This window comes from Chlorocebus sabaeus, chromosome 13 (assembly GCF_047675955.1).
Source record: "Chlorocebus sabaeus isolate Y175 chromosome 13, mChlSab1.0.hap1, whole genome shotgun sequence".
NCBI lineage: Eukaryota > Metazoa > Chordata > Mammalia > Primates > Cercopithecidae > Chlorocebus > Chlorocebus sabaeus.
This window is the reverse complement of record NC_132916.1, coordinates 35,345,397-35,369,671: the sequence shown is the minus strand read 5'-3', so window position 1 is coordinate 35,369,671 and position 24,275 is coordinate 35,345,397. Positions and strand designations below refer to the sequence as shown.

General features: G+C 39.5%; 1 protein-coding gene across 2 annotated transcripts in view; it reads right to left on the bottom strand.

The window, feature by feature from the left end:
• Nucleotides 1-24,275, bottom strand: part of SLC16A10 (solute carrier family 16 member 10) — a 144,922-nt gene that overhangs the window by 56,591 nt on the left and 64,056 nt on the right. For both annotated transcript variants that reach the window (XM_008007320.3, XM_008007321.3), the window contains exon 2: nucleotides 1,634-1,778. In XM_008007320.3, coding sequence (XP_008005511.1) covers nucleotides 1,634-1,778 — 145 coding nt within the window. The remainder of the gene's footprint in view (nucleotides 1-1,633; nucleotides 1,779-24,275) is intronic.

The window sequence follows — 24,275 nt, the reverse complement described above, 5'->3', positions numbered from 1 at the left end:
GACGGAGTCTCGCGCTGCCCAGGCTGGAGTCTAAATTAGATGGAAGAAAATACGAAAGAATGAGGCTCACTTTAGAGTTGAGGAAGGGATGTGTGTTGGGGGGTGGGGAGTGGCAATGAGTAAAACCAAGGATCCTGTTGATTAAATACTTAAAAATAAAAAGTCAAATGTAAATTTCACTTATTTTTCCTTAATGACCACATTAATGCTTTTCAACTAAAGCAGCATGAAGACAGCTAGGGACAGGAAAGAGGCAGGAAATGAAGATAAACCACTAAAGTAGAGACAAAGGATAGAAATGATCTTAAGAGGTTTTCTTCTTAAGCACCTCCTGTTAGCCAGAGCTACATATTAAATCAGTGTTTCTCTAACTGAGGATTATTCTGCCAAGGCAAGGGACTTACAAGGAGAACCAGAGCTGCAGGGAGAGGTGTTTAATGCAGTTATGTGCCCATCTGCTCCTTACGGTTAGTCCCTCTTCAGTGCACTGCATCTTTTCTTCTAATACAGGAGTCCCCAATCTTTTTGGCACCAGAGACCAGTTTCAGGAAGAATTTTTCCATGGATGGGGTCAGGGGAGGGTGGTTAGGGATGATTCAAGTGCATTACATTTATTGTGCACTTTATTTCTAATATTATTACATTGTAATATATAATGAAATAATGATACAACTCATCATAATGTAGAATCAGTGGGAGCCCTGGGCTTGTTTTCCTGAAACTAGATGGTAACATCTGGGTGTTACGGAAGAAAGTGACAGATCATCAGGCATTTAGATTCTCATAAGGGGAGTGCAACCTAGATCCCTCATATGTACAGTTCACGATAGGGTTTGCACTCCTAGGAGAATTTAATGCTGCCGCTGATCTGACAGGAGGTGGAGCTCAGGTGGTAATGCAAGTAATAGGAAGCAGCTATAAATACAGAGGAAGCTTTGCTTGCTCACCCACAGCTCACCTCCTGCTGTGCAGCCCAGTTCCTAACAGGCCATGGACCCGTACCAGTCTGTGGCACAGGGGCTGCGGATCCCTTTTCTAATAGATACAGGAGAAGTACACTGACATTAAGTTTTATTTTAAGGTACATTGGACCACTTCATTTTGCCATGATATTTTAAAATTTTAGCATGTCCTTTTTTTAAAGAACAGACAGGAATTCTCTATCTGGATTGGAATAAATGGCAAGGTTTTGGTCTCATTAATAAAAATATTTCATATCAAGCCTATGAACAGCTACTTTAAAACAGCACGTATTGTAACCCGTGGGCCTCAGACTGAATGGACCTTAAACTAAGGCCGCTATTTTAGGTAACTTATTGTTATAACTTGAGTGCCATTGGGATTTTTATGTGAACAGAAGAAAAAGATAAGGAGAAACATTTTTCCATGCACCAGGGAACACATATATCCTGATTGATGTCTAAGTCTTGGAAATTACAAGAAAAAAAAGCATTCAAATTCTTAAGCTCTGATTTGCTGCTATGGATAACAGTTTGTTTTATAAGTCATACTGCTTAAAGTTTTAAGAAATGAAAAGGAGGAGCTTTGTTTGTAAATAACAGAGTTTTTTAAATTAAAACTTTAAGGCATTTAACAGTTTTTAAAAAGCAACATGAAAAAACCAAGTCCTTACCTTACAAAAGAACTGGACATGAGCCCAACAAATCCAACAGCAGCACCCATGACAGCTGTTTTCCGACAACCAAATAGGTCTGTGAAGACGCTGACTATTGGGCAGCAAAAGAAAATCATCCCCATGGAGAGAGAACCTACCCATGCTGTAAAAGAGGGGAAACGGTGGGAGGAATTATGACATGGTAAGTTATATTTGTACTTATTCCATTGATATAATACACATTTAGAAAAATTTTATTTTTAGTTTTTTTTTTTTTTAGTATAGCGCCTAAGCTTAGTTCTTTTGCCATGGAAATTGACTCATACACTAGTAGAATATTTGCTGACCTGGATAATAGTTACTGGGTATTTATTTTATAATTATTTATAAAACCATACATATGTTTAATCTTCTTTTCTGAAGGTATGTTATATTTCACAATAAAAAAATTGAGAATCAGAAGTCAGATTCCATAAAAACCCAAAAAATGAAAACCAACAAGAAAAAAAGAAATATTAAATACAAATAATCATAATTATGTGCCAAAGAAATGAGTGATCTGACTTCGCCGAGGAAATCAAGTCTGTAAGTCTTCCTAAAAAAGTAAAACAAACTAATGGAACCTAAGTGAAAATGAGCTGTGGAAAAAACAGACATGAGTCATATTCCCAGCTCTACAACTGCAACATATCCTTGGTCAAGTTACTTCCCCTCTGAATGAGTTTTCTTATCTTGAAAATGGATCAAATAAATACCTTTCTAGAATTATTAAAGATTAGAGAAAGTGCACATAAACCTCAGTATCTGGCACATAAGCACTTAATAATTTAGAGTTTTAACAATGATGATGACAACAAATTGTCTGTCTTGGTAGATGTCCCTGAAGCTCTGTGAAGCTCTGGGAGTCTCCCAGTATATTACTCTATTTTCTTAGCAAAGGTAGTTAAGCCCTATGCAAATGATCATCATTTCTAGTAATGAATTTCATATTAAGTCCAAATGAAACTTTATCATACTAATAATTCAATATTTTGCCTTTTTTTTTTTTTTTTTGAGAAATGATCTCACTCCATTGCCCAGGCTGGAGTACAGTGGTGCGATCTCAGCTCACTGTGAGCTTGACAGCCCAGGCTCAAGCAAATTTCCCACCTCAACCTTCCAAGTAGCTGGAACCACAGGTGTGTAGCACCATGCCTGGCTAATTTTTGTATTTTTTGTAGAAACGAGGTTTTGCCAGGTTGCCCAGGCTGGTCTTGAATTCCTGGGCTTAAGCGATCACCCACCTTGAGCCCAGAAATGTTTTGCCTTCTTACATTTTTAAATTATTTATGTATTTTAGTCAGTTGTATTTCTTTTTTGTGTGTTTCTTTTGTAGAGACAGGGTCTCACTTTGTTACTCAAGCTGGTCTTGAACTCCTGGCTTCCAGCAATCCTCCCACCTCGGCCTCTAAAGTGCTGGGTTGCAGGCGTGAGCCATGGCCCAGTCAGTCAGCCATATTTCTATTATCTGTCTTCCCTCACCAGAAAGAAGACTAATCTTAAAATACAATGAAGAGATTGTGTAAACACTGTCATCTTGACTTAAATGGTGGTGATAGGGGTTCAAAAGTAGACGGTAGGAAGAAGCTGATTGGCCAAATATATTAGCACAATCCAACCAAGACGTTTAGAGCCTTACAGTATGGGGAGCTTGAGACAGGTTAAATTTTCTTTTTTTAATGAGACAGGGTCTCGCTGTGTCACCCAGGCTGGAGTGTGGTGATGCAATCTTGGCTCACTGCAACCTCTGCCTTCTGGGCTCAAGCCATCCTCCCACCTAAGCCTCCTCAGTAGCTGGGACTACAGGTGTGTGCTACCACACCAGTTAATTTTTGTATCTGTTGTAGAGACAAGGTTTCACCATGTTGCCCAGGCTGGTCTCAAACTCCTGGGCTTAAGCAATTGGCCCACCCTGGCCTCCCAAATTGCTGGCATTACAGGCATGAGCCACCATACCCAGCCTAGTAAGAATTTTTTAGTCTACTATCTTATACAAAATTTTACTAATCTCTAATAATTTAATTTCATTCAAAAAAATTCAGACATCTGTGGTGTTTAAGAAACAGTCTAGGCTGGGTGCGGTGGCTCACATCTGTAATCCTAGCACTTTGGGAGGCCAAGGTAGGCTGATCACCTGAGGTCAGGACCCCGTCTATACTAAAATACAAAAATTAGCCAGGTGTGGGGGCAGGTGCCTGTAGTCCCAGCTACTCAGGAGGCTGAGATGGGAGAATCACCCGAACCCGGGAGATGGTGGTTGCAGTGAGCCGAGATCATGTGACTGCACACTGCAGCCTGGGCAGCTGAGAGAGAAAGGAAGGAAGGAAGGAAGGAAGGAAGGAAGGAAGGAAGGAAGGAAGGAAGGAAGGAAGGAAGGAAGGAAGGAAGGAACGAAGGAAGGAAGGAAGGAAGGAAGGAAGGAAGGAAGGGAGGGAGGGAGGGAGGGAGGGAGGGAGGGAGGGAGGAAGGAAGGGACGGAGGGAGGGAGGGAGGGAAAGAGATAAAGAGAGAAAGAGAGAAAGAGAAAGAAGGAAAGAAAAGAAAGAAAGAAAGAGAGAGAGAGAAAGAAAGAAAAGAAAGGAAAGAAAGGAAAGAAAGGAAGAAAGGAAGAAAGAAAGAAAGAAAGAAAGAAAGAAAGAAAGAAAGAAAGAAAGAAAGAAAGAAAAGAAAAGAAAGAAAGAAAGGAGAAAGAAAGAAAGAGAAAGAAAGGAGGAAAGAAAAGAAAGAATCTAATATAAATACTAGGCAGGCCAGAAGAAAACATCCTAACATCTACTTTTATTTTTTATTTAATTTTTTTTATAGCAAACATTGCCTGACAACTAACATCTACTTTTAGATAAAAGCGCTTTTATAATTAAGGGGCCAACACTAAATATTAGACCACGTCAAGAAACCCAAGAGCATATCCTTATACTGCATATACTGCTCATATGAGTGAAGATTTTTCAAGAAAAAATACCTTGGCCGAGCACAGTCGCTCAAGCCTGTAATCCCAGCACTTTGGGAGATCAAGGCAGGCAGATCACCTGAGATCAGGATCAAGACCAGCCTGACCAACATGGAGAAACCTCGTCTCTACTAAAAATACAAAAATTAGCTGGCCTTGCTGGCTCATGCTTGTAATCCCAGCTATTCAGGAGGCTGAGGCACAAGAAGTGCTTGAACCTGGGAGGTGGAGGCTACAGTGAATCAAGGTCATCCTACTGTACTCCAACCTGGGGGACAGAGTGAGATTCTGTCTCAAAAAAAAAAACCTTGCATAAGTTTTTGTGAATTACTGTGGATTTCAATCTACTGTTATACCAAATATTAAAAATTACAGACTTATGTGTTTACTGAATAAGCACTAAAGGATATAATCAAATATAGTTTCTTGTCTTGATTGTCTTTTTAAAATTTATTTAGTGGGGAAAAATTTTCCCTTGCCACTAGATGATCACTTCAGCAGGCCCATTTGATTCTTTTGGTCAATGTTAAATAAAGGAAGGCTTATGGTCACTTAGGTAACAAACCAATCTTCACTAGGTAATCAAATGTTTTCCCCAGCCCCAGGGAACCTGGGAAGGGATTGAATCAGCTGCTTCTCTTCTCTTCCACAACTTTCGCCATCACTAGCTGTGGGATCTTTCCAAGATAGGCATGGAAGACAGGGAGGCTGGGGAAGGAAGGCAAAGAGATGCCAACATGGGCCTTCCTGCCAAAACACCTGTCTGCTGATGTTTGAAGCTAACTCTTTTTTCTCAGATGCACTTTCATGGGTTATTCAGAGTCTCACCTCTGGTCATAGCTCCACTGACTTGGATAATTCATTCTTCTCCTGGCTTTTTGGCTGTCATTCAAAAGACTCACCATTGGAACCTCCCTGCCCTTTCAGGCATCTATTTGGACAGAAGTCCAACTCCAAGCTATCCCTCTCCTCCACTAGACCCACCTCTAATCTGCAGGAAATATATTTCCTTTGCCCTGACAAAGGCTGGAGTGTAGGCAAATTCAACACAGCCACCATTATAGTATAGTTCTTTCTGTGGGAACAGTAAGCTAGCCACAGTTCTCTCCTTGTTGGGTATCTCGGAGAGCGGACCCTGGTCCTCTTTTCCCCGCAACTGGGGGGAATCCTTTAAATCTCTTAAGTCGTCCCTCTCAAGCCCCTCTCACTCGATACCAAGTGAGAGAACAAGGAGAGATACCAAGTAAGAGAACAAGTGAGAGTAACCTCCACTTACACCATGGTGGAGGGGACTCAGCACCGTTTTCTCAGGAGTCCTCATAAAATGCTATTCCTGACCCATAGTATCCTTCTTAATGGGTTTTAGAGACTTTAACTGGTTTGAAAACCTATTTTAAAAAGCCACATAAAATATCTCACTTTTGAAATTCACACTATTGTACTGTAGTGCCTACACTGAAATTCTAATAGATTTTGCTACAATAATAATTGGCAATAGATGAAGTTAGGTCTGTCTTCTGATCAAATTCAAGAATAAACTAATTATCAGATTAGTTATTACCTGCTATTGCACACTCACAACATTTCTAGTTTTTGTCAAGTTTTAACATGGCATCTAAATAATCCAAGGTCTTATGACCTATGATATATATGCCACAAAAATAAAATAGACTGTTGTTCTCTTTCACCCCTTCCAAGTCTGACTATTACCACTATTATAATAATAAAGACTCAGCAGAGCTAGCTGTTGTACTGATAATATATTTGTTGCACTCAGAAGATTATTTCATTTAATCTCCAGAATTCTATAAGGTAGTACTTCTATTAAGTTCGTTTAACAATTGGGAAACTGAAGTACATAGTTACTGTAATATATCCAGCATGGTAAAATTTTTATCTTAAAAATGCAAATAGCCGGGTGTGGTGGTTCATGCCTGTAATCCCAGCACTTTGGGAGCCCAAGGCCGGTGGATCACCTGAGATCAGGAGTTCAAACCAGCCTGGCCAACAGGGCGAAATCCCATCTCTACTAAAAGTACAAAAATTAGCTGGGTGTGGTGGCAGGTGCCTGTAATCCCAGCTATTCCGGAGGCTGAGTAACGAGAATCGTTTGAACCTAGGAGGCGAAGGTTGCAGTGAGCTAAGATTGCGCCACTACACTCCAGCCTGGGCTACAGAGTAAGACTCCGTCTCAGGAAAAAAAAAAAAGGCATCAAACTAGACCAGGAACAGTGGCTCATATGTATAATCCCAGCACTTTGGGAGGCTGAGGTAGGAGGATTACTTGAAGCCAGGAGTTCAAGCCCAGCGTGGGCAACAAAGCAAGAACCCATCTCTACAAAAAAAAAAATACTTTAAAAACTAGCTGGGCATGGTAGCAAACAACAGTAGTCCCAGCTACTTGGGAGGCTGGGACTCCTGGGAGGCAGGGAGGCAGGAGGCTCCCTGGAGCCCAGGAGTTTGAGGCTGCAGTAAGGTATGATGGTGCCACTGCACTCCAGCCTGGGCAACAGAGCAAGACCTTCTCTCTCAATAAATAAATAAATAGCAATCGAGCCCTAGTCCCTCTATGTTCTTCTACAAAACACCCACAGAGGACTTCCGAATTTTCCCCCCAAGGATCTCTCCTCGAAAGTTGACAGTCGATTTGCAGATCAAAGCATGCCCCCACAGAACTATCCACAGGGTCATCTCATAACTCATGCCCACTAGGAGAGCATGTTGAAAGCACGCCCACTTGGCCACTTCTACAACTTACTTCCGCCCAAGAAGGTGCCAGCTCAGATATCTGCCCAGTAGCAGAGGGACCCTTGCCCTTGCTCATTTCCTCCCCTACCTTATAAAAATGCCCACTTTTTGCTCCAAAGGTGAAGTGGCACACTTAGGCAGGAGGCTTTGTCCCTCTGCCTCTAAGCTAGTTTTGAAATAAATACACTTCTTTGTATCAGAACTTGCTCTTGTTAATTGGACTCTACATGCAGTGACCAACTAACCTGCTTTTCAGTTACACTATTAAAATTTTAGTGTTCTTTAATGTTCCAGGTTCTATCCTAGGCTGTTGGGAATATAAAAACAAATAAAGAGATTTCTCTACCTTCCAAAATTTTTCAGTCTAGTAACATATGCAAAAGTGGTCTGATCAGAACACCAGATAGAACGTCCTGTGTCTTAAGAGATATAGATGCCAAAAATGTATAAGATGTGCTTGTATATCTCTTATTTGAATATGTGTGTATATTTGACATCAGAGAGACACATCCAAGAAGACATGTTAAGAAATCTTTTTACAGAAAAATACCAGGAAGCATTTCAATTTCCCTATCTAGATCCTATTTGTTTCCTACTCCATTCTGAGAAAAAATCCCAAGGCTCTAAATGTATGACAAAAGCAGGATGCAAATCACTCAAAGTGGTTAGGTTTGATATTTAAGAAGATTCTCCTGCATGCCAAATAAAGCAAAGGTGTTGTAATTATGCAGATGTAAATAATTGCAAGGGCGAAGTGTTTACAAATGAAAATACCCAAAGGGAAGATTTACTGTAGTTAAAGGTTGATAAATAGTTTTTTGCCCTTTGGTAGTTCCAACCTGCATTTCCACTCCATCTTGGCCTCTTTCAAGATATCTATGCTCTGTAATAATCAATATTGGTCTAATAGCCTTAAATTATATAAAATAATCGTATGCAAAACTGAGATTAAAATGCAATATGTCAATATTATTGAGCAGAGTCCCAGTACCTCCTGGAGCATGAAACTGTCTGGCAGCTACACAAAAATTCAGGAATGGGTAGGCTATACTGCTGTACTCTTGCTTTGACCATTTTATTGCCATCCTGAAGGTTATTTGGTAGTTACATTGCACTTAGGAGTGGCTTTAAAAATATTTGCTAATCAGCTGGGCACAGTGGCTCACACCTGTAATCCCAGCACTTTGGGAGGCCGAGGTGGGCAGATCACAAGGTCAGGAGATCGAGATCATCCTCACTAACACAGTGAAACCTCGTCTCTACTAAACCCCGTCTCTACTAAAAATACAAATCTATATATATATATATACATATTAGCTGGGCGTGGTGGCGGGCACCTGTAGTCCCAGCTAATCGGGAGGCTGAGGCAAGAAAATGGCGTGAACCCGGGAGGCAGAGCTTGCAGTGAGCCCAGATCGCACCACTGCACTCCAGCCTGGGTGACAGAGTGAGACTCCATCTAAAAAAAAAAAAAAGAAGATGCTAATCAACTTCTGTTTATGGCATTGGAATAAAGTGGTCCTGCAAACCCTACTACAGATAACTATTATTAAATCTGAGCTAAACAAAACTAAACATACTGGAAAATATCTTAAAAACTGACAGAAATTGGGCGAGAGTTTGAAAAGCTACAGTTGCAAGAAGAATTACAAAGTTGTGGGCTTTCTAGAGGGCCAATAAAATGTGCAGATGCTCGGTAGACTGAACAGAAGCCAGAATAAAGAAAGGCAGCATCTGAAAGTTGTAAGAACTAAGCAGAGATATCAGCTGCCGCACACCACAGTGAGATAGGATTTGCAATGTGAGCAAGCTATCTGCTAGGAACAAAAACTTAATAATCCTTGGATTAACACAGTAGATTCAGAGTTATTTCAAAATATTATCTACATGTTCAAGTTTCAACCAAAATTATGAGGCATGCAAACAAACAGGCAATCAAAAAAATAGACTGTGAATGGTCTCAGCTGTTGTATTTAGTAAACAAAGATTTCAAAGTTTCTATTATAAATATGTTAGATGAATTAGAAAATAATATTTTTCAAAGAATTTAAGATAAGAAGTGATCTTACTTAGTGAAGAGATAGGGAATCTCAACAACAAAATGTAAACTATAAAAACAAGAGAAAATTCTAGAGATGAAAAGTATGTATCTAAAGATTGGGTAATTTCTATTTTCAAAGTTCCCAGACCTTTCTTATCTTTCATCTGCAATCTGCTAAGGGAACCTATTGAATGTATTTTCCAGTCATACTTTTGAAGTATATTGGTATCTTTCCTCTGTAATAACTCAATATTGGTCTAATAGCCTAAATTATGTAAAATAATAATATGCAAAACTGATATTAAAATGCAAAATATTATTTACCAAAGTCCCAATAATTCCTGGGGCACAAAGCTGTCTGGAAACTATACAAAAATTCAGGAGTGGATAGACTGTACTCTTGCCTTGACCATTTTATTGCCATCCTAAAGGTTATTCGGTAGTTATATTTTACTTGAGAGTGGCTTTTAAAATATTTATTAATCAACCTATGTTTATGGCATTGAAATAAAGTGGTCACGCAAACCCTACTACAGATAACTACTGAATGCATTTTTCAGTCATACTTTTGACGGATGAAGTACTGGAGATAGAAAATACCCAATCTAAAGACAGCTGGCCTTTTCTCACATTGCAAATCCTGTCTCACTGTAAGAGAATAATATTAAACAAAATTAAGTCTTAGAGACCTATGGATCTCTAGGAAAAAATGTGAGTCATTCTGAAGAAATAATGGGGCTGGGCACAGTGGCTCATACTTATATATTTTGGGAGGCCAAGGCAGGAGGATCACTTGAGCCCAGATATTCAAGACCAGCCTGAGCAAAATAGTGAGACCTCATCTTTACAGGAAAAAAAAAAAAAAAAAAAGCTAGGTGTGATAGCATGCACATTTACATCCATCTTTAATGCTGTTATTTTCACTTATTTATTATAACATTTACATATAGTGTTATAGTTTTTGTTTAAACAGTAATTTAAAGTTATCCTTGTAAAGAAATTATGAGGAAAAGTGTGTGTGTGTTGGGACCTGTGGTCCCAACTACTCTGGAAGCCAAGGGGAAGATCACTTGAGCCTGAGAGGTTGAGGCTTCAGTGAGCTACGATGGTGCCACTGCACTCCAGCCTGGATGACAGAGGAAGACACTGTAAAAAGCAAACAAATAAAAAGAAATAACAGCCCAAAATAAAAATTGCAAATTGTGTGAAAAACTTTAACTTGTAGATCCAAGAAGTTCAAAGACCACCCCCAGCAGGATAAACACTAAGAAAATGATTCCTAAGCTCATCACAGTCAAACTGCTGAATGCCAAAAACAAAATTCTGAAAGCAGAGAAAAATAATATATTATATCTAGAGAGAACAATTATATCATTAACAGGTGGCCTCTTGTAAATAATAAGGGACAGAAGACATTGGAACTTTCATACTGATAGTGCTGAAAGTGGGGGAAAATAACCAAGAATTCTATATCCAGCCTTTTGAACTAGCCTTCAAGAATGAAGGCAAAATAAAGATTTTTTAAATGGAGAGAATTTGTCGCTAGGAAATTTACACTACAAGAATGTTAAAGTTCTTCAGGCTGAAGGGAAATGACACCACTGGCAACTTGGGTCCAAAGGAAGGATTAACACACACACACACACTTTTCCTCATAATTTCTTTACAAGGATAACTTTAAATTACTGTTTAAACAAAAACTATAACACTATATGTAGATGTTATAATAAATAAGTGAAAATAACAGCATTAAAGATGGATGTAAATAGGTAAATACTGTAATAAGGCTCCTATATTTTACCTGAATTCTGTATTAACTTAAAATAGATTGGGATGACTTAAAGACGCATATCGTAATACTCAAAGAAAGCACTAAAAAATTATGCACAGAGATACAGCTAGAAAGCCAATCAATGAATTAAAATTGATTACTAAAAATTATTTGATTAATGCAAAGGCCGGCAGAAAAGAAGGAACAGAAGAACAAAAGGTAGATGAGACAAATAGAAAACAAATAGCAAAATGGCAGACCTAAATGATATGGCCATATCAATTATTACATTAAATACAAATTGACCTAAATGTCATTAAATTTAAAAAGATCTAAATGGATATGGCCATATCAATTTTTTTTTTTTTGAGATGGAGTCTTGCTCTGTTGCCCAAGCTGGAGTGCAGTGGCATGATCTCAGCTCACTGCAACCTCCACCTCCCGGGTTCAAGTGATTCTCCTGCCTCGGCCTCTCAAGTAGCTGGGATTACAGGCACGCGCCACTGCACCCAGCTAATTTTTGTATTTTTAATAGAGATGGGATTTCACCATGTTGGCCAGGCTGGTCTCGAACTCCTGACCTCAAGTGATCCGCCCACCTCGGCTTCCCAAAGTGCTGGGACTACAGGCATGAGCCACTGTGCCTGGCCTCAATTTTTACATTGAATAAAAATAGACTAAAGACTCTAATCAAATGGCAAAGATTGACTGGATAAAGACACAATAACTAATTATATTCTGTTTAGAGATATATTTTAAATTCAAAGACAAATAAGTTAAAAATAAAAAGATGGAAAAAGATATCACATGTGAACAGTAGGCCTAAAAGCCTAAGGTGGCTATACTAATATTAGACAAGACAGACTTTGAGACAAGAAATATCACTAGAAATGAAGAGGAATACTTCACAATGGTAAAAGTGTCAAGGCATCAGGAAACTATAACAATTATAAATGTATATATACCTAATAACAGAGCTTTAAAAATATAGGAAGCAATGAAATTTGATCCCTACCTTATACCATATAAAACATCACTTCAAAATGGATCATAGAACTTAAATGTAAAACTGAAAACTATAAAACTTCTACAAGAAAATATTGGAATCCAGGCATGATGGCTCACAACTGTAATCCCAGTCTCAGGGCTCATCTGGGATCCCTGATGGGTGAGTAAATGCGGACCTAAACTCTTTCACTTCCATTTCCAAGGCTTCTTGTCCTCAGACTTTGTGCTGAAGGCGGATGAAGCACGGAACCTCTGGTGAGCCAATTAAGAGCGACTGGTGCAGATTACAGAGGACAGGATGCTGGAGAGGACTCCAACACCCACCCTTCACCCCACTGCTCTCAAGGGTTGGGAGTGTCAACCTTGTTCTAATCCAGTTTTTTTCTACCACATTTTCCTTCTTTTTGGGGGGCCTGTCATGGCACCTATCTCTTCTTTTACAATGTTAAGAGTGTTGCTGCAAACTACAGAGATATTACTGGGTAGAATGAGCATTTGGCCCAGCCGTCAGATATGCAATTCAGAACAATGCAGTTTCCATCTGTTCTTAGAGGCAAGGAGGATACAGGGATTAGAAGTGTCTTTTTTTTCCCCCTGTTGAAGGAACCCATTTGCATAGAGCAAGAGGTTTTTCCCCCAGGCACTTCCCCCTTCTTGTACTTAAGCTGTTCTTTTGTCTTTTCTCCACAACATCAGGAGTTAAACACAGCCCTGTGAATACAGGGAGCTTTTCTATGCAAGGGTTTTCTTTTGTCCTTTTGGAAGGTATCTTACTAGGCCAGGACCCAAATTCATGGGACTCCCTAACTTAATGAGTCCATGCACCCTCCTGAGGCACCCTTTTGTCCCAAACTCCATTTCAAGCTTCAGGTTGAAGGCCTAGAAAGAAAAACTGGATCTGAGGGATCGAGAAGCAGATGGCAATGAAAGTCAAGGGACACAGCACTGTGAGTAGGATTAATTCCTGCCAATTAAACCCCTGCTTCATGGAAGGAGGTCATGCTTTTATCTATGGCATAGATGAGGTCTAGGAAACTCAAAGATTACTGACAGCAGGGAGGATAGGCAGTACGTAGGTGAGTACAGATCATTCCTACCTTCTAGGCCTCCCTGTTCCACATGGGTGAAAGCCGTGTTGGCACCCATGGGCAGCACCTGCCAAGGTCACAGGGGCTCAGAGATACAAAGATGGAAGAAAGAAAGGGGACACCTTTTCTTTCTCCTCCTCATGTACCCTAGGTATATGCTGGGAGGAGAAAGGAACTAAACGATGCCTTTTCCCCCTCTTTCCAGATGGGTAACCAGCCATCTTCAGTCTGTACTTCTTTTGAATGCATCCTGAATCACTGGGACTCCTTTGAAATAAATGTCTTCTTTTTCATCTTCTGTCTTCTCTTCATGGATGGATAATTGGGTCCTTGTACCACAGGATACTGCCCTTGGATGCATCCCCCAAACTGTGAAAAGTTTAATTTCCCCAAACCTTAAACTACTTGGCTTAAAATTGAACTGGGAAGGGAACCCAGAAACCCGACATGCCAGTAAAAGAGTAAAAGTTCTTACCATTCAGACTTCTGGCCTCTTTCTCCCTGTGCAGACCAGTAAAAAGAAGGATAAAAATCACTGTTTACTCTTCTGTAAAGTTTTAATTAATGGAAAAAAGGATTTGTGAGGCTAATCTTAAGCTGTAGCCAATCTGGTATGCTTTGTGTGTCTTTCTGTACAGTTCTGTCATAAGGAGTAAGACAGGATAGAACACGGACCTAGGACCCCATATGCCCACTGTTCAAGCTAGCCCTGCAAACTGGTCAGTTACAAACTTCGCTACAGGTCTCTGAAGGAAAAAAACTGATTAAGGTCTCCATCTTGTTTTATGTCCTTGGGAGCTTGACCTTGTAACCACGTGGCAGTACTTTTTTTTGGTCTCTGCCATTTTACAATGGCAGCCCAGGTTCAGTCCTGGCTTAGGGAATGAATACTTTCTGGCTAATATCTGTGTGACTTTTATATTTGTTGATTCTCTTTCCCTCCATGAACAACTTCTAGCTTCCTTTCTGAAATCTTCCTTTCTCTGAGTTATCTTAAAAGATTCTAGATTTTGTAAAAACTGCTTACCACCTCTTTGAAAATACCTTGTATACAGGCGGTTAAATCACAACCTTACTTAAGTCTTGTTGGTTTCACCTATGAGGTTACTTTTGAAAAAGTTCAAAAGCCAGAAATATTGGCCACTTGGTGAGGCTGAAGTTGGGTAACAAGGGATTTAAAATGATTTTTTTTTTCTTTTGAGACGGAGTCTCACTCTGTCGCCCAGGCTGGAGTGCAGTGGCACGACTTGGTTGCCTCTGCCTCCCAGGTTCAAGTGATTCTCCTGCCTCACCCTCCTGAGTAGCTGGGACTACAGGCATGCACCACAATGACCTCTAATTTTTATATTTTTTTATAATAAAAAAATTATGTAAATTTTTTTTTTTTTTTTTTTTTTTTAGCAGAGACGGGTTTTCACCATGTTAGCCAGGTTGGTCTTGAACTCCTGACCTCAGGTGATCCACCTGCCTTGGCCGGCAAAGTGCTGGGATTACAGGTGTGAGGCACTGCACCCAGCCTGCTTCTTTTGCTTTTGAAAATTGTTCACCTTGCTTGCTTTACAGTTTCATAATGCCATATTACCAATAGCACACCAGAGTGGCTACAGCTTAAGCTACAATTGGTAGCACATAATTAAAATAACTTACCAGGCTTTACATTAAAATTAAAAATTGCTAAGGTTTACCATTATGCCATGTAATTGAGACTACTGAAAACAGATTTATATCAAGGTGTGTAAGGAAAGTAAAATACGTTTTTAGTAAAGGATTATAAGAAGGCATGGGAATGTAAATTTTTGTCTAGTTTAGAGGATTAAATAATTGTTTTAAGTTGGATAAAATAAAGTCAAAGGTTTAAACAAGTTGTGGAAGGTCTGTAAACATTAATCTTGCAAAAGAAATTCTGTGTGTGAACATACTGACTAAATTCAAAAGGGTATTACATGGTTTTTCTGTATATTGAACATTAGAATAAAAGCACAACAAGGTTTTCTTAAGGCACTGACCTACTCTTTAACAAAAATTTGTAAAGGTTTATAAGAATCTTACCTCATGGTCAAACTGGTTAAGATTAGACAGAATTATCTAAAGATTTCATCAAAAAATAAAGGGTGTGGGAGAGACCAGAGATGGAGTGTTTGGAAAGCTGTCTTCACTCTTAATGAGTAAAGGTTTTTACGTTTTTTAAAATTTTTGAGTCATCATTTTGGCTAAATAAATGACTTATGGTAATATGCAGTTGTATTTCATAATATAAAGTGTTTTAAACCTCTAATGTATTTAACAGGCTTCCCAAAATCAAACTTCAGTTTCAAGGTTGTCTTTTCTGACATCTTACTTTTGAATACTACAGAGGGCTCCTGGATTATCCAAAAAGAGAGGTAAACGGGATTAACTGACATGTTTAGTTATGTGGGATTGCCAAAATAAAAATAATGTTTAATGTTCTTCAGGTTACATTTTAGTGAAAAATACTAATATATGTTCCAAAATTGTATGTGGTTTCTAAAATTCTAATGTCTGAGTATATGCTATCAATCATAATTAAGATTATTATGTTGTTATTGTAAACCACAGAAATAACCAAATTTCTTTGTCAATCATGGTTTTGACTGTGATTACCCAAAGACATTTTGTCATTCACAGACAATTGTCCTATTTTGATCCTTTTCAAAAGATGGTTTATAATCAGCTATAGGACTTTGACAGGTGGTCTCAAATGCAAGTTTCTGATAACTTTGGAGATTGTGATATTGGAATAGAGGGAAAATGTACAGGACTCATGAAGAGCTGAAATGTTTGTGAATATCAAGCAGAACAAGAATTAACAGAATGTACTGAACTAATAGAAAGCTGAAGTAATCTTTTTTGCTTAAAACATTGCTGATCCTTATTGTTTTTCAGAGTCAAGGAAACTTTTATGTTGAGCTATCTACAGCTTTTAACAATTGAGTAAGCTATACTCCAGTGAACAAAATTTGGAGCACATTTATTTCCTTCTGTCTGGTTTCCCCAGAAGTTGGAAACTATTTGTGAGTATTCTTAATTTGCAGCAATACAGTTATTTGCATCAGTGCAGTAAGAATCCATTTTCTTTTGCAACAGGACACAGTTGGAGAAACCGGTTGTTTTACCAAGGCTTTGACTAGTAGGGCGTGCTTACCTTTAAGAAATCAAGTTTGACTTGCAGAACCAATAAAAGCCCCTTGGGAAAACTGGCCTCATACTTTGTCTTCTACACAGTCCCTGTACAGGGTTCCTAACCTGTGGTGAGTAAAGAATGTCACTTTCTAATAGGCCCAGGAAACCCATCTTATCTTGGGACCTCAAGAAGAGAGGAATTTACCCAACTCACAGGTATTTGAGGATACAAACCCATGGCTGGGCTCAGCTTTAAAAGGTCTTATCTGAAATTCCTTGTGGAACAGAGTTCCATCAAAGCCAATTTTAAAAGCCTGTGTGAAAAATTATTATTCTTGCTGTACTTTATGCAAATAACCAGGCCAAATATGAGACTAAAGTTTATTCTGCAAACAACTCAGTCCTATCATGATTTGTTTTTAACAAAAATGAGGACTGGAGAGAGAAAAATTATGTTTCAAAATTATCATACACTTGTCATTGAATTCTAGTCTCATTAGTTGTTTTTAAGTTTTTGTCTGCATTTTAGACTAACCCTGCTTATTTCTGTGAACCAACCAGTGATCATCAGCTGCAGCTCAGAAGAAACAAAAGGGATGGGTGATGTAAAAATCTGGATCAATATTCTAGTTCTGGGCAATTATCCTGCAAAGCTTGCCAGGTGATAGGAGTAAATAGGGTGTCCATAACCTGGAGGTTTCTTTGTTTGGGAAAATAAGACCAAAGAAGCTGACCAAAGCTAAGACTCATGCACCCAAATCTTAACAGGCATAACTATAGCCACCTGTTATCTGGGCATGTTGGCAGCCATGGGATTTTTGAGCTGTCCTTACCCCCTTATTTTGTTTTGATACATGTCTTCTAATAATCTGGTTTGTCTTTTCTCATTTTCAGGTTGTCAAACTCCAGTCATGCAACTGGAGCCTCAGTCGATGGCTCTCTTTTCCTGGGGACCCTAAGATAGGCCTCTGAGGGAGATCTGACTGCCATTTTCCCAAAACAGCACTCCTGTCAGCAGGAAGCAGCTAGTATCAGTCATCATCCCTATTCTAATGGCAGTTAGATGTACCTCTTCAGAGGGGAGAATTGATAGCAGCAGGAGGTAGACAAATGCCTAGGCAGATAGGAGTGTAGGAACGGGTCCCTGGTGAAACCTGACCTTCAAGCTGAAGACAGTTTAAAGCCTAGCTACAAGTCCCAGGTAAATCCATGGACTGGATTGAGAACCTGTCTTCCCATTTGGCATGCTTTCCTCTGATTGATCCCCACCCTTCACCTATTTTACACATACCTATCCTTTCTTTTCTTTAATTTTCTTCGCTTTCTTTTTTTTTTTTTTTTTTTTTTCCTGAGACAGAGTCTTGCTATGTCAGCCAGGCAGAAGTGCCATGGTGCGATCTTGGCTCACTGCAACCTCTGCCTCCCAAGTTCAAGCAATTCTCCTGCCTCAGCCTCCCAAGTAGTTGGGACTACAGGTGCCCGCCACCACACCCTGCTAATTTTTGTATTTTTAGTAGAGACAGGGTTTCACCATGTTGGTCAGGCTTGTTTCAAACTCCTGACCTCAGGTGATCCACCTACCTTGGCCTCCCAAAGTGCTGGGATTACAGGCATGAGCCACCATGCCAGGCTACATACCTACCCTTTCCTAATTGGTTTTCTACACTATCGTGCCCACCTTTGAGTGTTGTCTTCACTTTAACCTTTATTGCATACTCACAAACCAATCTGTACGTACTCCCCATTCTGAGTCCGTAAAAAGCCCCAGACCCAGACACATACACACAGAGAGAAACCACCTGACTGTGGGGGTGAGGGACCACCCCCTGAGTCCCCTTTCTGCTGAGAGCTGTTCCATCACTCAGTAAAATTCTTCTCCACCCATCCTCACACTTCAAATTGCCAGCATATCCTCCTTCTTTTTAGATGTGTGACAAGAGCTCGGGAACTGCTGAACGTGGGTACAAGCTATACCACAGGTGGACCAAGTGAGTGGGGTGCCTCAGCCCATGACCGAGTGAGTCGCTGGTTTGCAAAGTAGCTGAGAAAAATCCTGTCTTACCAGCACTTTGGGAGGCTGAGTTGGGCAGATCACCTGAGGTTAGGAGTTGAAGACCAGCCTTCCCAACATGGTGAAACCCTGTCTCTACTAAAAAAAAAATACAAAAATTAGCTGAGCATGGTGGCACACACCTGTAATCCCAGTTACTCAGGAGGCTGAAGCACAAGAATCACTTGAACCCAGGAGGTGGAGGTGGCAGTGAACCAAGATAGAACCACTGCACTCCAGCCTGGGTGACAGAGTGAGACTCTGTCTCAAATAAAAGAAGAAGAAAACATTGGAGAAAATCTTTGTGATCTTAGTTTAGGCAAAGATTTCTTAGATATAACATCAAAAACCTAAATGCCCATACAAGAAATCCATTCAAGAAAATGTTGATAAACTAAACTTCATCAAAACTAAGAACTTCTCTTTGAAAGACACTGCTGGCCGGGCGCGGTGGCTCAAGCCTGTAATCCCAGCACTTTGGGAGGCCGAGACGGGCGGATCACGAGGTCAGGAGATCGAGACCATCCTGGCTAACACGGTGAAACCCCGTCTCTACTAAAAAATACAAAAAACTAGCCGGGCGAGGTGGCGGGCGCCTGTAGTCCCAGCTACTCGGAAGGCTGAGGCAGGAGAACGGTGTGAACCCGGGAGGCGGAGCTTGCAGTGAGCTGAGATCCAGCCACCGCACTCCAGTCCGGGCGACAGAGCCAGACTCCGTCTCAAAAAAAAAATAAAAATAAAAATAAAAAAAAAGAAAGACACTGCTAAGAAAATAAAAAGATAAGCCACAAACTGAGAGAGATTTGCAAATTACATATCTAGTAAAGAACTTGTATATAAATTACACACAGAATTCTCAGAACTCAATAAAAATCAAGCGACTCAATTTTAAAAATGGGCAAAAAATTTGGACTTTACAGAAAAGATATATAAATGGAAAATATGCCTATGACACCCAATATCATTAGTCATCAGGGAACTGTCAACTAAAACAATGAAAAACCACACACATAGGATATCTAAAAATGATTAATCATACCAAGCATTGGTGAGGATGTACAGCAACAAGAACTTTCACATACTGCTACTGGGAATATAAAATAGTACAAACACTTCAGGAAAATAGTACAAACACTTCAGAAAGCAGTTCAGGAATGTCTTAACAAGTTTAACATAAACCGACCATATGACCCAGCTATTCCTCCATTCCTAGTGGGTTCCCAGCCCTTGAGCCTAAGAGAAACCAAAGCATATGCCTATACAAAAACTTACATACAAATGTTTATAGCTGCTTTATTTCTAATAGTAAAAAAAAAAAAAAAAAACCAGGAAGAACCCAAATATCTATAAATAAGTGATTAGATAAATAAATTATGGTATATCTATGTAATGGTATACACAGCAATAAATAAGAGTGAATTACTGATAAATACAACAACATGTACATGCACCACATTCTAGTAATTCTACTCCCAGGTATGTACTCCACACGTGCACAAGGAGAAATGAGTAAGGATGTTCACAGAAGCATCTGTAATAGTAAAAATCTGGAAATAACCTAAATTGCCCATCAGCAGTCAAATGAATGAAACAATGTTGGTAGTAACGTACAATGGAATATAGATTTACACATTTGTAGTTATAGCATAAAACATGATGTGAATAATTAAAGTAAATTTGGAATAGTACTACCTGTGAGAAAGTGTGCATGAAGGGGATTAGGAATGGAGAAGTGTATACAGGGGACCACAGCTGGGCCTGTAATGTTTACATCTTTTTTTTTTTTTTTTTTTTTGGAGTCAGGGTCTTGCTTTGTCACCCAGACTGGAGTGCAGTGTGCAGTGGCAGGATCACAGCTTACTATAGCCTCTGGTCAATTGATCCTCCCACCTCAGGCTCCCGAGTAACTGGAACTACAGGTGCATGCCACTGGCTAATTTTTGTAGAGATGGGGTTTTGCCTTATAGCCCAGGCTGGTCTCCTGGATTCAAGTGATTCAAGTGATCTCCTGGATTCAAGTGATCTGCCCTCCTTGGCCTCCCGAAGTGTTGACATTATAGGCATGAGCCACCATGACTGGCCTACATCTTTTCAAAACTGAGCATGTTAGGAACTGAGTAAAGAGTAGTGGATATGAAGAAAATACATTTGTTATGTTACTCTCTAGATTTTTGTTTGTTTAAAATATTGAATAAATAGAAAAAAAAATACTGAAGTTAATTTGCATATCTTCAAAAGGTTATTTAGAGCAGGGGTTCCCAGCCCCCGAGCCTGTTAGGAACACAGCAGGAGATGAGTAGCAGGTGAGCCAGCATTACCAGCTGAGCTCCACCTCCTGTCAGATTAGCGCAGCATTCGATTCTCATAGGAGCACAAACCCTACTGTGAACTGCGCGTGCAGGGGATCTAGGTTACACACTCCTTATGAGAATCTAATGCCTGATGGTCTGAGATAGAACAGTTTTATCCTGAAACCATCTCCCACCCCATTCGTCAAAAAATTGCCTCCATGAAACCAGTCCCTAGTGCCAAAAAGTTTGGGACTGCCGATCTAGAAGAGGTAAAATCACTTTACCAGAAAAAAGCTAAAAATAGGGAAAATGTGCACTGTAATTGTCATGTCAGAAAAGTAAATTTTAAAAATAAATAAATATTAATAATAGGGAAATAATCTCAAACTCTTTTCATTATAAAGTTCACTTTAAAAATGACAGACTATATTTTGCAAAAATATTCTTAAAATCCAAACATCCCATTCCTCTGAAATTAAAACTTCACTTCACATTATATTATTAGTAGTTCTTTTAAAACATCAAATAAAAATACAACAGAATAGCTCTCTGTTATCCCCTCTCATTTCTGCATACTGATAGCATTTCATGATGCTTTCAAATAAGACAGTCATCTCTTTTGACTATAAGCCAACATTACCAACTAGGCTCACAGTGCTTTTTCTTTTTCTTTTCTTCTTTTTTTTTTTTTAGTCAGATATAGCATTGTAGGAAGGATCATAGTACTGATACTCTCTGAAGTATTTACCTACATAAATTATTTGGAATTTTTCTGCATGGGAGATTTGTCTAGTCTCCCACATTTACTTATTTATTCAATCACTTGTTTATATCATTATGGACTCATAGATATTTATTTTATATTTTGATTTAAATTCAAATACTTCTCTGCGGCATAGATCTGCCTTAAAACCACAAGTAGTCTGAAGTTATATTCTACGATTTCACTGATACTGACTACTTAGCTAACTTATATCTTCAATTCTTGGAAACCTCATTCTCAGATAAAAATGGCAAGTTTGGCTGGGCGCAGTGGCTCATGCTTGTAATCCCAGCACTTTGGGAGGCCAAGGTAGGTGGATCACGAGGTCAGGAGTTCCAGACCAGCCTGGCCAACATAATGAAACCCATCTCTACTGAAAATACAAAAAACTAGCTGGGCATGGTGGCAGGCACCTGTAGTCCCAGCTATTCTGGAGTCTGAGGCAGGAGAATCACTTGAACCCAGGAAGCAGAGGTTGCAGTGAGCCGAGATCATGCCATTGCACTCCAGCCCAGATAACAGTACAAGACTCCATCTCAAAAACAACCACCACCACCACCACCACCACCACCAAGTTTTATCTCAATAGTACAATCAAAATGTGAAACTTTCCTACCTTTTAAAAAATAAACTTTCAGCTGGGCGCAGTGACTCATGCCTGTAATCCCAGCACTTTGGGAGGCCAAGGCAGGTGGATCACCTGAGGTCAGGAGTTCAAGACCAGCTTGGGCAACATGGTGAAACTCCATCTCTAGTAAAAATATAAAAATGAGCTGGATGCGGTGGCACATGCCTGTAATCCCAGCTACTTGGGAGGCTGAGGCAGGAGAATCACTTGAGCCTGGGAGATGGAGGTTGCAGTGAGCCAAGATTGCATCATTATACTCCAGACTGGGCGACAGAGCAAGACTCCGTCTCAAAAAATAAAATAAAATAAACTTTCATTTTAGAATAGTTTCAGATTTACATAACAATTGTGAAGACAGTACAGAGAGTGTCCATATACCTCACATCCAGTTTCCTCTATTATTAACATCTTATGATAGTATGTTACATTTGTCACAATTAATGAACTAACATTGATACATTGCTACTAATGAACATCTATACTTTATTCAGATTTTCTCAGTTTTAACTAATATCCTTTTTCTATTCCAACATCCCATCTAGGATAGCACATTATATTTAGTCATCGTGTCTCCTTAGTCTCCTCTTGACTGTGACAGTTTGCCAGACTTTTCTTGTTTCAGATGACCTTGACAGCACTGATGAGTGCTTTTCAGGAATTATGTAGCATGTCCCTCAATTGGGATTTGTCTGGTGTTCTTCCCATGATTAGTCTAGGGCTATGAGGTTTTTTGGAAGCACAACTACAATGTGTTGATATTGAACACAGTGCAATATCAACATGGCTTAGTGCTTTCGATGTAAACCTTGATTATCTGGGTGGGACAGAGTTTGCCAGATTCCTCCACTGTGAAGTTGTCTTCTTTTCCCTGTTTATACTGCACTCCTGGAACAGCCCACACTTATAGGAGTGGGGAATTAATTATGTTCCATATTTACCTGCATAAATTACTTGGAATTATTCTGCATGGGGGATTTGTCTAGTCTCCCACATTTATTTATTTATTCAGTCACTTGTTTATATCATTATGGACTCATAGATATTTATTTTATACTTTGATTTAAATTCAAATACTTCTTCATTTTTTGGCTATTGCGAACTCTTTCACATGGCTCCTGTGACCCTTTGACATACTCCCATTATTGGGGAGCAATTTATTGTTTTTAGTTTTTGAGTACTCCCTTGCTTTCTGATATATAAGATGCTCCAGGCTAATCTTATATATTATCATCAGCCCTTTCTGCAAGGAGCCCTGGTTGCTTTTACTGGATGATAGTATTACAAACCAAGATAAATGGGTGCTAGGTGTGCTTGTTGCTACAGGGATGTCATGGCTTCTGCACCCTCTAACCAATGGAGGTAGAAAAGACATGTGCATATACCAACCTATCTATGCATATCTATAAATATTTTCCATGTGTAACCATCTGTATCTATATTAAGCTAAACAAAAATTCATGCTGAGCATACTTATATACACCTCCAACTCTAATTCATTATCACATGGGTTATTCTACCTCCTTCCTTGCTTGTCTATAATCTTTCATTACAACAATGAAAAATCTGGGAATTTCCTACTTTTCACCTCAGAAAGTTACAAAAGTAAAAGAAGAAATGAATTTATGTTTTGAGACGAAATCACTTCTTCAAATAACCACATTATTATGTTTTTTTGGGCCAGGCATGGTGACTCACATCTGTAATCTCAATACTTTGGGAGCCCAAGACTGGAGAACTGCTTGAGGTCAGGAGTTTCAGACCAGCCTGGACAATCTAGGGAGACTCTGTCTCTACAGAAAAAAACAAAAACAAAACAAAACAAAAAAAACCTTTTTTTTAATTAGCCAGGCATGGTGGCATGCACCTGTTGTCCCAGCTACTCGGAAGGCTGAGCTGGGAGGTCAACGCTGCAGTGAGCCATGATCATGCCACTGCCCTCCAACCTGGGTAACAGGGCAGGGCAAGACCCTGTTTCAAAAAAAAAAAGCGCCCTGTTGAAAGCAGTGATATTTAAAGATGATAGGAAGATTGTGCAGCATACCCTCTGTGTGTCACCCTTAGATGAGGCCAAACCTAGAATCCGTAACCCAGATGAGATCATCCTGGCCCCTGGTAGAACATCTTACCACTTTCAGAATTGTC